Source organism: Pyxicephalus adspersus, chromosome 9, assembly GCF_032062135.1.
Source record: "Pyxicephalus adspersus chromosome 9, UCB_Pads_2.0, whole genome shotgun sequence".
In the NCBI taxonomy this organism is placed as follows: Eukaryota; Metazoa; Chordata; class Amphibia; order Anura; family Pyxicephalidae; genus Pyxicephalus; species Pyxicephalus adspersus.
The window spans coordinates 65,792,402-65,804,701 of NC_092866.1; the positions used below are offsets into that span (position 1 = coordinate 65,792,402).

A 12,300-nucleotide genomic window follows, 5' to 3' on the forward strand; every position below is an offset into this window, starting at 1 on the left:
ATTGCCTGACATGAAGGGAACCTAAAGGGCCCCTGGGGCTGCTATACCAGGAACAGGATGGGGCCCAGACAGAGGAGATGCGGAAGAAGTGCAGCCAGTAACAGAATGATGTTAGGGGCCCCTAAAGAGGAGATTTGGGTATATAAAGGTGAAAGCCCCCTGCCTCAGTACCGTACCTGCTCCCGCCCGGTGTCAGCAGGTCTCAGCTCGGTGACGTGGAAGAACTCCGGACACATCGACTGTGCGGAACCCCGCCTACAATATAACGGAAGTTACGTCACACCGGACCGCATATATCCGGAAGTGTAGAAGACTTTGGAACGCAGAACACGGATTTCCGAGACAGCTGACCGGAAGTTGTCAAAGAAGCCGCTTTGTGAGGCGTGATACAGCATTGGGGAGGAGTCTGTAATGATTGCCACCCAAACTATCCAATTAGGGACCCAGATAATAAACGCTGACATCTAATTGGTCAATCTAGAGACAGCTCTACTTTAGGAAGTATTCTTCCTCAGAAAATTAATTCAAAGTTACCTGAGAGTTGTCACTTCCCAATAAGCAACAAACATTTTTATAGAAAGTGGAAACATCTGGAAGCAGAGACCATGGGAAATAAAATGTTCTATATGAATTTTTTTGTATTGTTGCCCATTATTTGCATTATTGTTCATTAATATTTATCAGAAGAAAAAAAATATCAAATCAATATTAATACATACAAGCAAAATGCAGCGCTTTAGTATAATATGAGATTAAATCCGGTGAATCAGAATATATCCCCTAAGGATTGTTCACGCTCACAAAATAGTTACTCCATGTACCCAACATTGTGCAAAGGAGAGACATGGAAAACCTTTCAGAGCTGGTCAGTCTAAAGCCATTAAAATAATAAAATATTTCTATGTGTCCCAATGACCCCGTCCCTCACCCATGGTTCTCACCCATAAATCTCTTCTGTCATCTGCAGGGAACTTCACACCCCTAATGCCTGTGGCTACAATTCATGCTCAGTGTCTTCCTCTGTAGCCCCCATTGTGCTGTAGAGCTGAGACTACAAGTGTCACCCCCACATCCATCATACATAATGCAGGGAATCATGGGACATGTAGTTTACCTACAGAAAGGAAGCTGACATTGCAGTCACTCTGCTGCCCTCTAAAGGTCAGACAGAGGTAGTGACAAGCACCAGCAGCCTCTGCACATAACCTTCCTCTATTCCTCATATTGGATGATCTTTTCTCTCCTATTAACTTTTCCTGTGACAACTTCAGATCTCATTCCCTTACATCATACCCAGGGATGTCTCTCACCTTGGCTGTACCTGATGTGTGTTTTTTAACATTATTTTCATACATGTACCCGTCTGACACCTATCTGATTTTTTGGATATTTTTCTTCTTTACATTTACCTTTGATTTCCCTTTTTTTATTTTATTAAAGGGGGCTTTGCAAGTACAATGGAATATTTTTATTCTCATATGATGTTACCAGATGAGATTTCTCTTCTGCCCTCCATAGGTTTCTTCCAAGAAGGACGGCGACATCACACCATTGGGGGTTATTTTTGCACTACCATCAGGAACATTTAGACCGAAAGAGGGAGAAGCAGCACAGGAAGTCAATACAATTTTATTAAAAGCCATATCTAAAGATTTCCTGTCCAGGTGACAACGCTGATGTGCTTTTCCACTGGAGAGTGAAGAGTTGTCACCGTTATAGAATCTATAAAATGTGAAAAACAGGAAAAACAAGCGCTGTGATTGGTCCTGACAGGTCACATCATTTATATAATTGCTTATTTCATCCAGTATTCCCTTTTATTTTTATGATTTCTGAACAGACACACATGTGGGATAGGAAGGGTTTGCTTTGCATATATCTGCGCCTATGTTCTGTGTCATTGCATCCCTGGCTGACAGAGGAGCTGGGAGACAGCAACCTGTCCATACGCAGTCTCAGGATCTGCAGGCAATAAGCAGGTGAGAATCTCCACTTCCTGACATCCTGATTGTAAGTGAAAAGCTTTCATTGTATTTTTTCCTCCAGTGTGATCTGGCCACTAGTGGGCAGCAAAGCCTCAGTGATCACAATGTGCTCCCCACCCTGGGCACAGTGCCACGCCAGATGTTTGCCCGTGGCAGGGTCAGAGGACAATCTCATCTGGATATTACAAAAGGGAAGTGTCAGCTCCTCCTGGCCGTATTATTTCCCCTTCGAGAGGTAATTACAGAACAATCCAACTCCCTGCCAAACTTCCCATCCGGAACCACTTCCTGCCATCAGCGTCCCGAGGAGACGTCTGGCCGCAAGAAGCATGGGCCAAATGACAGGGCGACTCCAGGATAATTACAGGGGGGCTCCACCCAAAATACAAGCCAAGGGGCGGTCACCGGCTGAGCTGAGGGGCTCCTCAGGAAATATCGAACCTTATAAAGAGGACATGTCTGCTATGTATGAGGAGTGCACAGTGCCATCCATGCAGAATGCATCGTATCAGAATAAAGCGAGATCATTGGATTATCATCCACTATATGACATGACTTTGTACAGCGCTGCCTAATATGTCGGCACTATATAAATATTGTGTAATAATAATAATTCTCTCACTGTGACATCGGATTCCTCATTGGAGGCGACAAAATATTAAAACCCCAAATCAAAGGAAAGAAATATTTTTATTAAATTTCCCCATCAATGATCAGACATAGAAAAGCAATTCTCAGCCGGGGGTGACGCGGCGTCCGCGCACAATGATGGTCAGCTAAACGTAAAAAAAAAAAACAAACAATACAGCTAAACCTAATGCTCCATCGGCTCCTCGGGCTTATCGGCCACTTCCTCTGCGGGGGCCGCCACCTGTGGGGGGAGGAAATGAAGAGAATATTAATAGTGGCAAAATTCACATATTGAGACCAAACATCCTAATATCCGCCCCCCAATCAATATAAGTGGTTTCTGGCTGGGGGGGGGGGCAGCAACCCCTGTTCTCCTGCAGATGCCTCGATGATTCTGTAGGAGAAGGATATCTGTCATCTGATTGGCCGAGACAAGCAATATGTACAGGGTTTCCCAGCCTCCAGGGAGCGGAGCCGGAAAGCCCTGATAGAGATCTAGAAGTTTCCAGGTAATCTTTGAGCAACATCTGCCCCAGGTAAGTGACCACAGATGACAATGATCATTGTGGACCCTGCCAGATGGGGGACTTTCCTGCTGACCATCAATGTAAGGAGCTGATTTTCCTTTTGGTCACCTGTGTAATGGGGCCCACCAACCACCAATATAAAGGAGCCATTCTCCCAAAAGGCGCTGATAAGAGGGGCATTTATCCCACTGACGATCTAGGGCAGCATTTCATATTTGACCACCAAGATATGGGGCATTTTTTTCATCCCCCCCAAATGATCATCAAATGATTGGGGTCACCAGTGTGAGGGATTCACTGCCTTTCTTTCTTAATGTTGTCTTTCTGTAATGTAGAGCCCCAGGGCGGGTCACGCAGTCTGATTAGAGTCACGCCCTATTTTGTATTATATTATTTGCATTGAACTGTTAGTGGGGGGTCTCTGATACATGGAAGTTATTTCAGGTGGTTTTTGGGGTAAATATTTAAGATTGGCCGATATGGAGGGACCCCAAAACATTTATGAAAGGCCACAGCACGGCCTTCTTTGCCAATTGCTTGACTCTTTCAGGATTTGTTGCCATCTGTCTCTATTTGGGGGGAATTTCCCATCACTTCCTGTGTGGTCACCAGTACAGGAAGTGAAGTTAAGAAGAATGTAACCCTGTCGTTTCCATAATAAAACAGGAAATCTCATGGGCTGAATTTCCAATCAATACACGGTGTCACCAACCTTTCGCTGTGGCCGCTCCTCCAGTCCTTCCAAGAACGGTGCCACATCGTCATCATCATAGATAGTGAATTCCATATCCTTCCCCACGATTCCGATGGAGACGTTCTGCAGACAAGAAATCTCATCATTTAGTAACACATTATTCATGTCCCTGTCCAGCTCTGACTTCCTGTTTTTAAATATGGCCAAACGCTGGAGCCAAATCCACGCATAGACAGCGAGGACTGAAAATACAGCCAATGTGAAGCACCGGGGTATCAAGAAGGGCCGAGGACTTAGCAAGAATATTCTGCCACCCAAGAAAAGACAGGCCGTCCCCGCACCCTCCGCGCACAGGCCGTCCCTTCACCCTCCCCGCACAGGCAGTCCCCGCACCCTCCGCGCACAGGCCGTCCCCGCACCCTCCATGCAGCACAGTGACAGCACGGCTGGTGTGAGGGTGTTTGGTCCCTTTAGGAGCAGTCTGCTATCGTGGACAAGCAGCCCCGGGACTCCCCCACTAACACCAGGGCCACCACTGACCCCCAATAAGTGTGTCAGCCCCTCGGGCCAGGCACAGCACTGTGTTATATTGCAGATGAGACAAATTTTATGCTGCCAATATTTCTGCTTTCATTTCATGACAGGTTCACTTTACCCTTCTGTATGCTGTACACACGCCATGACTCTAACACTGACCCCCATATCAAACACCATCAGCTCTGCTAACAGGAAGTCAACACGAGCCATAGTAACGTCACATCTACATTCCAAAGTCACATGACCCTGTCACTAATTCACTGGTTATCCCCCCTTGGACCACTTTTGGTAAATACCAACCCCTGCATATCAGAACGCCCCACAAAGCTTGTCATCATAATTTGGCCCTTGTCAGAGTCACTCAGGTCTGAACATTTCTCCATTTTTTTATGCTTCCAACTCATCGTCTTTAAGAACTGAATGTTCACTTACTGCCCATTATATCCCGTATTCTTCATCCCGGGCCATTGTAACCAGATCCTCTATGTTATCACTTTCCCTATTGGTGGATTTGAGGTTCCAGCTGATCAAAGTACCTGACTGTGATCTGATATCGGCCTCCTGCAGTTCCTGCACAGCAGAGCTCAGAAACAGCACAGAGAGCCTATGAGTTGTGCTACAGTGCTCATTTACCAACAAGGAACACAAATGAGAATGATAGGAGAGAGCAGAAAGAAGACAGGTGCTCATCATTCTGCCACTTCTCTGACTCTATCCAATCACAGGCTTGGGGAGAGACAAGGGGAGTTGCTGCAATGTGAAAGTAAAATATCAGGCCTCCTGCCCGGCCACACAAGCCTATTCTATGAATTAGGCGTTTTTTCTAGAATTTAGCTTTAAAACAAATATTACTACTAAATTATAATTTGAGAGAGAACAAACTTCCATGGAACCATATAACAATAACACGCCATTAATAGCCCCCAACCTAGAGATACATGCTCTAAATTATTTATGTCTTTGACCTGAGATGAGCATGGAGGTAAGGAGTCCAGACACTTCTCTATCTGCATGCTTGTTGCAGGTCAGCCTGTAAATCAGATGAGTTTACTAACTATCCCCATGCCCTGCAAGACCTCATGCTCCATGTCTTATCATAGGGGGAGGTGGAGGGGAGATGAGACATTACCTTTGTGGTCAGGTCTTGCTCTGCAGGAAGAGTCTCTCTCAAGGCGCGCAGTCCATGCTTTACCAGCTCGTTCAGATTACCTGCAGGACAAATACCAATAACAGGTCAGGGGCAAAATTATAAAATGTGGTCTTAGTCCGATAGTCCAGATTAATATATGAAAATATTACAGTGATTTATACACAGCGACACAAACTAATAGTTAGTAAAAGTAAAGTCAATCAAGTTCACCCACTATGGCAATAAACAGATATAACCCTATAGACATAGCTGATCCAGAGGACGGCAAAAAAAACCCTTCCCGATTCCATGAGACAATCGGAGGTTCCCTGGATCAGCAGTCTCCGTTATCTTTACTTTAAAACAAAACTTATATGTACCTCTAAATACAGACAATATTCTCAATATCAGTGCTCCAGAGCAATATTTATATAGAAATGGTCAGCAGACTGTTGTAAATATATTATTCAACACAATGTAACAATGGATGGTAGGTTAATAACATGAGAATTATTGTGGAGTTTCCTGTACATGGAGAGTTCAGCTTTCTTCTACCAATGGTAGCCGGCTTCCATACCTCTGTCGCCCCCAATATTTGCTCAACTACCCTCCCTCTAGCACCCCCGCCCATACACATATCACACTGGACTCACATTCGCTGAACTCTGTCATGCGTCTCTCCAGGTAGGTGCGAGCGGACTGTGAGCGCGCCCCAATAGACATGGCCTTGCAGTCAAAGTAGTTTGCAGAGGGGCAGGTCTGGAAGATGTGGGGTCCCATGTCCTGTCAAGGAGACAATGAATGAACAGTGAATGAGAGATACAACCGAAGAGAGGTAATGGGGAGGAAATTATTATGGTGAGGATAATAAAGAAGAGATTAAAATGTAGAAGGGGTTCAAGAGAAGGAAATTTTATCATTGTCAGGTTGGTTTATCTGACATTATATAGAAACTGAAGCTCATTGCTTTATCCATAGATAAATGGAATCGGACAAATACAATATTATTCTGTCTATAAACATCATGCCAGATGCTCTGTTCTTCTACAGATCTGTTCACACAAATTCCTGGAAATCCTTTTGAAAGCCGGGGATAGTCAGAAGATGTGCTGGAGGAATGGGGGTGTCAGCGGGATAGGACTGGGTATACCACATACTTCCTGCGCACTTTGATACAGGATTCCCATTCCCAATACTTTTGTATTTCTCTTTGAGTGGGGTGCACTAAAATCTATCAATATATATATCAAAATACTTACATCATATCCTGCAATCAGCAGTCCCACTCCGTATGGTCTCCGCCCATAGCGCTGGGTAGGCACTTGGGTTTCTGTCAAAAATTAAGGAAAAAAAAAATTGCACAACAAAACAGCAGCAACAACAACACAACAACAAAACTCCCACAGAATGCAGGAAAATGGGAACTCATCATACGGATTTCTCTATTAGATCCAGACTGAGAAATGAAATGGAAGAAATGGCCGCTCATAATTAATGCTGAAGTGAAGCTAAACTTAGATATTCTAAGGAACATCTATAAACCCTGTGAGTGAGCACTGCCCTGAAATATCCACCCCTTGTGTATCAGGTAACTTCCTGTGCCTAGGCACTCCTGTTTATCTTCAGTGTGTGTTCATCTTGTTGGTTTCATCAGATTTGGGGTGAGATTTAGTGGTGTCACTGTTGTGCTGCTCACTGTTCTCCTTGCTGGAGAGTAAGCTCCACCTGAATACCTGCAGTGTAAGGATCACCCTGTTTCCTCAATTCTGCAGATCTGTGTCTACTCCTCCTATACCATCACCCAAACATTCATCAGATCACCAGTAGGGGGCAGTTCTGATGAGGACGCCTCTACCAAGATGGCTGCCTCCACAGAGAGCCAGTGCAGAACAATGTAAAGCTCCTCAGTAATGGGAAGAGATCACCTGCAGGGAGACCACACAGATACTGCTAATATTAACGCTAACTATCTCTGCCGTGGCGACAGCTCAGTCCAGATCCTCTTTAAATTATAAGTGACATCCGGTGAGATGAGGAATTCCCTGCATTCTTTTATCCTTTCCTGATTTACCAGTGAGAGCTCTGTGTATAAAGGATACTGCTTCCAATCAAAGACACCAGGCGGGAGACCGGGAGTGGGCGATCAAAAACAAACCGCGAATCCAGACACTCCTGCCGCATGAAGTTACTGCAAAACAAAATCCAGAACCTTTATTAATAATAATAATAATAATATTAATGTCACCGGAGGAAAGTTTGCTGCTTTCTGTAAAGGAAACAAAAACTCCACCCTGCTCAGTCACATCCAATACTAAACTATACAAGAATGAGGGAACTTTCCACCCAAAATCCTTGAACTGGGCCCAACCTGACTGCAATATTACTGATATTAAAAACACTAAACTCATACACAGGCAGTGACAGGTTCTCGTGGGTTAATTATCCACTGAAGACATTGATTGTGGGGTGGAGAGACAAAACAGGATTCACTGTGACAGCACTGATCTGCAATAGCCGTCCACTTCATGTTTGTTATGTTTCAATAAAGATATCACAGATCGATCATCAATAATATACAACAAATGTTCTGTACAGAGGAGCTGACACTCTAATGTCCCCCCACAGTCACACACTATTTTTATACATTTATATAGCTCTGACATATACCAGAGCACTGTACCCTGAGAAGGATCATAATGACTGAATACATTTACCTTTAACGCAACAAGCACAGCGTGAGTTTTGGATTTTATCCCCACAGTGGCAGAGCCTTGCTTCACTGCTTCCATCGCATACTCAATCTGATGGATCCGGCCCTGGAAATGAGACAACATCTTCATAAGACTCAGCTTTTTTAAACTGTATATAAAGTTTGTTCTTCTTATAAAAGAAAGGTTTGTAGCCTCAGACAGCTTTTTAGGGCCATTTATCACCCTGGAAAGAATATTCACCCTGTGTATTTGTCATGGATAATGAAAGTTAAGGGAAAAAGTTGGAGTTGTCACCAGAACAGGAAAGATGGGAAATCGTTCAATGGGTCACTCAGCAAGGATTTCATCTCACTTTCTGATTTTTCAGAGTTTTAAACAACAAACTTTATCAATTCAATATGAAAAATGTTCTGTCTTCAGGGAGAGTGTAATAGAATGTAATGGAGTTTCTGCAACAAAGGCCTATGGGGCTGTTGGGTGAATTGGAAATTGGTAGCAAGAACTGGAAGTGCAGAGCTCATAGTGATACTGCACTGCTCCCCCAATCCTAGGATTATAGATATATTACAGATAATATTATTAATCAGGATATATATATAGCACCAACATATAGCACCGCAGCGCTGTACAATAAATAGGGGTTACAAACGACAGACAGTGACACAGGAGGAGGAGAGGACCCTGCCCCGAAGAGCTTATAATCAAGGAGGTGGGGAAGTATCACACAATAGCAGGGGGATATGGAATGGGGGAAAGTAGTGAGGGGTTAGGAGACAGAAGACGACTGGTAGGTGAGGTTGAAGCGTTGGGTTTTGAGGGCTCTATAAATGAGCAAAAAGTAGGAGGGTCCCGGGCGCGCCTGTTCTGATGCACTGAGGGACACTGGGATGGTGAGAGATCACAGAGGAATGGAGCCAAGAAACCTGCAGATCCTTTCAGAAGCCAAAGAGGACGAGGAGACCATTCCATAGAGTCGGGGCAGCTCTAAAAAAAAGTCTTGGAGCCGTGCGTGTGATGAGGTTATGAGTGAGGAAGTCATTAGTAGGTCATTGGAGGAGCGAACAAAGCGACTAGGGGGGCGATTTTTCTGTCAGGTCAGAAAGGTAAGTGGGACAAGAGCTATGGGGGGATTTGTGTATCAGGTAGTTCGGTGGGATAAGAGCTGTGGAGGGATTTGTGTATCAGGTAGGTAGGTGGGGGAGGAGCTGTGGAGGGATTTGTGTATCAGGTAGGTAGGTGGGGGAGGAGCTGTGGAGAGTTCTGAAGGAAAAGCACAGGAGCTTATATTGGATTTTAAGGTGAAACGGGAGCCAATGAAGAAAACTACAAAAAGGCAGCAGAAGAGGGGTAGGTAGATAGGTGGGTAGGTAAGAGGGAAGGATGGATAAGTCTTGCTGCAGTATTTACAATAGATTGAAAAAGAGAGGAGGATGTTAGGAGGATATTAGTGGAATACCGGAGAGGAGGATGTAACAGTAGTCCAAATGATATAATTCTTGTAGCTCTGCACATGGGGTCATTCAGGTTTTGCATTGCACCCATAACAAGGTGCTGGATTGTGGGGTCACATTTTTTCTAAATGGCAGCCTAGTGCATGACAGCAATGCACTTGAATTATATCGCTGTATCCGAGATAGGGCATGGAGGTGTAAATGTGATCTTGTGAGGGTGTTGAGTGGGGTTGGTGGTCCCTTTATTTTAAAGGGCCCAATGCACTGCACATTATTGTACGGCAGAGATCTGAACAGGGTGCTGACCAACAGGAAGTCTCATGAAATCGGTGATGATGCTGACTTTAGAATACCACTAGAAGGTTACAATGCTCCCGTCACAGCCTATTGCAGCCCCCCAATGTCTGCGAATGAGGTGTGACCCCCTTTTTATTACTTCTTTCTAATCCCCCCGACACACGGCTACTACAACATCCCCAACATCTACCACCACGCCCCAGCTGTGTCTGATGGGTGCAGCTGCTGGATTATTACGCCGTGTAATGCTTTCTTTCACAAAATCTGTTGCCGGCTTTGATGTTGGGAGAATCACAAGGCGCCGTCACATCTCCCGGGGGATATTTCATGTATGGGAGTCGCAGTTTATACAAAACTTCAGAGAAGAAGAGGAGAGAACAGAGCTGTGAATTGTGCGAGAAATAAATAATCCGCTGTGTTCAGGGCGGCTGAGCCTTACCTGGGGGCTCCAGACCGTCACATCGTTGTCATACTGATTACGAAACTGCAGAAATAAAACAAAATGTTTTTATCAGAACCGATCAACAGGAAAAAAAAAAAAATCACACAGAGAAAATATATCAAAAACACCAAAAATATACAGAGGAGAGGGTGATCACAATACAAATCTCCCCATTAATAATGAAATGATTCCTCACTATAGTACAATGTCTGCTCCCAGATTTTATTGACTCCAATGTTCCAAGAATATTCTCCATCTAATACCACCCTGGCCACAAAGTGACAACACCATTGTGAGATTTCCCTGCAGAACAAACAAGGTTGTCACTCTACTAAAGGAAGTAAAAAAAATAAATAACTGATCTACAAACCAGAGCAACCGTGCTATAAATTATTAATAAACTGGATTTATATAGCGCCAACATATTACGCAGCTCTGTACAAATAAATAGGGGTTGCAAATGACAGACAGTGACACAGGAGGGGAAGAGTACCCTGCCCCGAAGAGCTTACAATCTAGGACACCATCACCCTTATATAAGCTTGTTGGGATTTTCTAAACCTTATCCATTAAAATTAAGATTTATTTGTATTCAACAATAAATATGATGCCAGAAGTTTTTACACCTTCCGGTTTGGGAAAGGGAGTGGGGAATCATCTTGTCCCAGGCCCAGAAGGAACAAATGTTGCGGTTTTGCCACAAAAGCTCCATGCAAGAAACAGGATATAAAATTCCCACTTGATGGAACAAGACGCCAGATAGATTACACACCGTTTTCCCTACTGTTTCGGATATGTGCTGGAGATGTGGTACTGAGAGGGGCGAGGTGTTACATATCTTTTGGTCATGCACGAAGCTCAAAGATTTTAGGCAAGGGGTAAGAAAAATTTGTCAAGATATGTCTGTGAGGCCAATACCTAATGACCCTGGGTTTTTCCTGCTCCATCTCAATGACTGGCCACAGAAAGTTTACAATAAATCAGTAGTTAGACATCTGTTAAAAGTTGTGGAAACAATCGTCGGCCCCTTCTGTAGGGATGTGGCTCCGCAGAGTAAATGAAATTATACTAATGGAGGATTTGACTGCGGAATGAGAAATTCTTAGAAATGTGGTCGCCTTGGATTATGTTCCAAGAATCTCCAGTCTATAAAGCTTTGTTGGGTGATTACAGGGTGGTAATTGACTGGGTAGCCTAAAAAGTCATGGGCTAGTGGAAATGCATATACTAAGCGGGGTGGTTTTTTGCAAGTTTAGGGGGGGTCATTGGGGCTACTGATTCTAATTTTTCATTATTATGAGGCCGGAGGGTCGGAGATGGCTTCTATACTGTATGTTTTGGTCCTTTTGTTTTTGTCTGAACATTTTGGTGCATTTTTTTTCTATGCAATTGGTCCATTAATGTTATTGTTAAATTCTATGGGGGTCCAGAGATGTTTCTCCCTCCCCAAAATATTTCTGTAAAAAAAATTGTAAAAATCAATAAAAATATAATGTTTAAAAAAAAATTAGGATTTATATATTTAAAAGGCCATCTCAGGAAGTGACTGCACCCAAATAAAATCATACAAAATGACTTATTGTCCTGAATTCTTCCTGAAATAAAGTCCATGAGGTGCCTATGACTCCTGTATTCTCTGTATATCTGCAGTGTGAGATTTCAGGCACTGCAGCTACTGATGGTGTCCCCAGATTTGGTGTTGTCACCGCTTTGCTGATCTCTGTTCTCCTTGCTGGAGGGGAAGTTGCACCTGAGAAGCTGCAGTGTAAGGATCTCCCTGCTGCCACATCCTCCATTCTGCAGATTTGTACCTTTCACACCTCACCTGCTGCTTTCTAATTATTTTCTCAGCAGTCATAAGCGCAGAGGGGGGCTAACATGAGGCAGTGAAGCCCGG

At 43.9% G+C, this 12,300-nt stretch overlaps 2 protein-coding genes across 2 annotated transcripts in view; both read right to left on the bottom strand.

Annotated features, from left to right (window-relative positions):
- Positions 1 to 276, bottom strand: part of COPB1 (COPI coat complex subunit beta 1) — a gene marked incomplete in the record, with an annotated part of 13,751 nt that extends 13,475 nt beyond the window's left edge. Inside the window, 1 exon segment of the mRNA XM_072422360.1 lies at positions 177 to 276.
- A 2,380-nt stretch (positions 277 to 2,656) lies between these two features.
- Positions 2,657 to 12,300, bottom strand: part of PSMA1 (proteasome 20S subunit alpha 1) — a 12,813-nt gene continuing 3,169 nt past the window's right edge. The window contains exons 2-9 of the mRNA XM_072422361.1: positions 10,401 to 10,445; positions 8,083 to 8,318; positions 7,602 to 7,690; positions 6,762 to 6,832; positions 6,156 to 6,285; positions 5,503 to 5,582; positions 3,855 to 3,959; positions 2,657 to 2,856 (exon numbers count right to left, since the gene is read on the bottom strand). Of these exons, the coding sequence (XP_072278462.1) occupies positions 2,800 to 2,856; positions 3,855 to 3,959; positions 5,503 to 5,582; positions 6,156 to 6,285; positions 6,762 to 6,832; positions 7,602 to 7,690; positions 8,083 to 8,318; positions 10,401 to 10,445 (813 nt within the window). The 3' untranslated portion in view covers positions 2,657 to 2,799. The remainder of the gene's footprint in view (positions 2,857 to 3,854; positions 3,960 to 5,502; positions 5,583 to 6,155; positions 6,286 to 6,761; positions 6,833 to 7,601; positions 7,691 to 8,082; positions 8,319 to 10,400; positions 10,446 to 12,300) is intronic.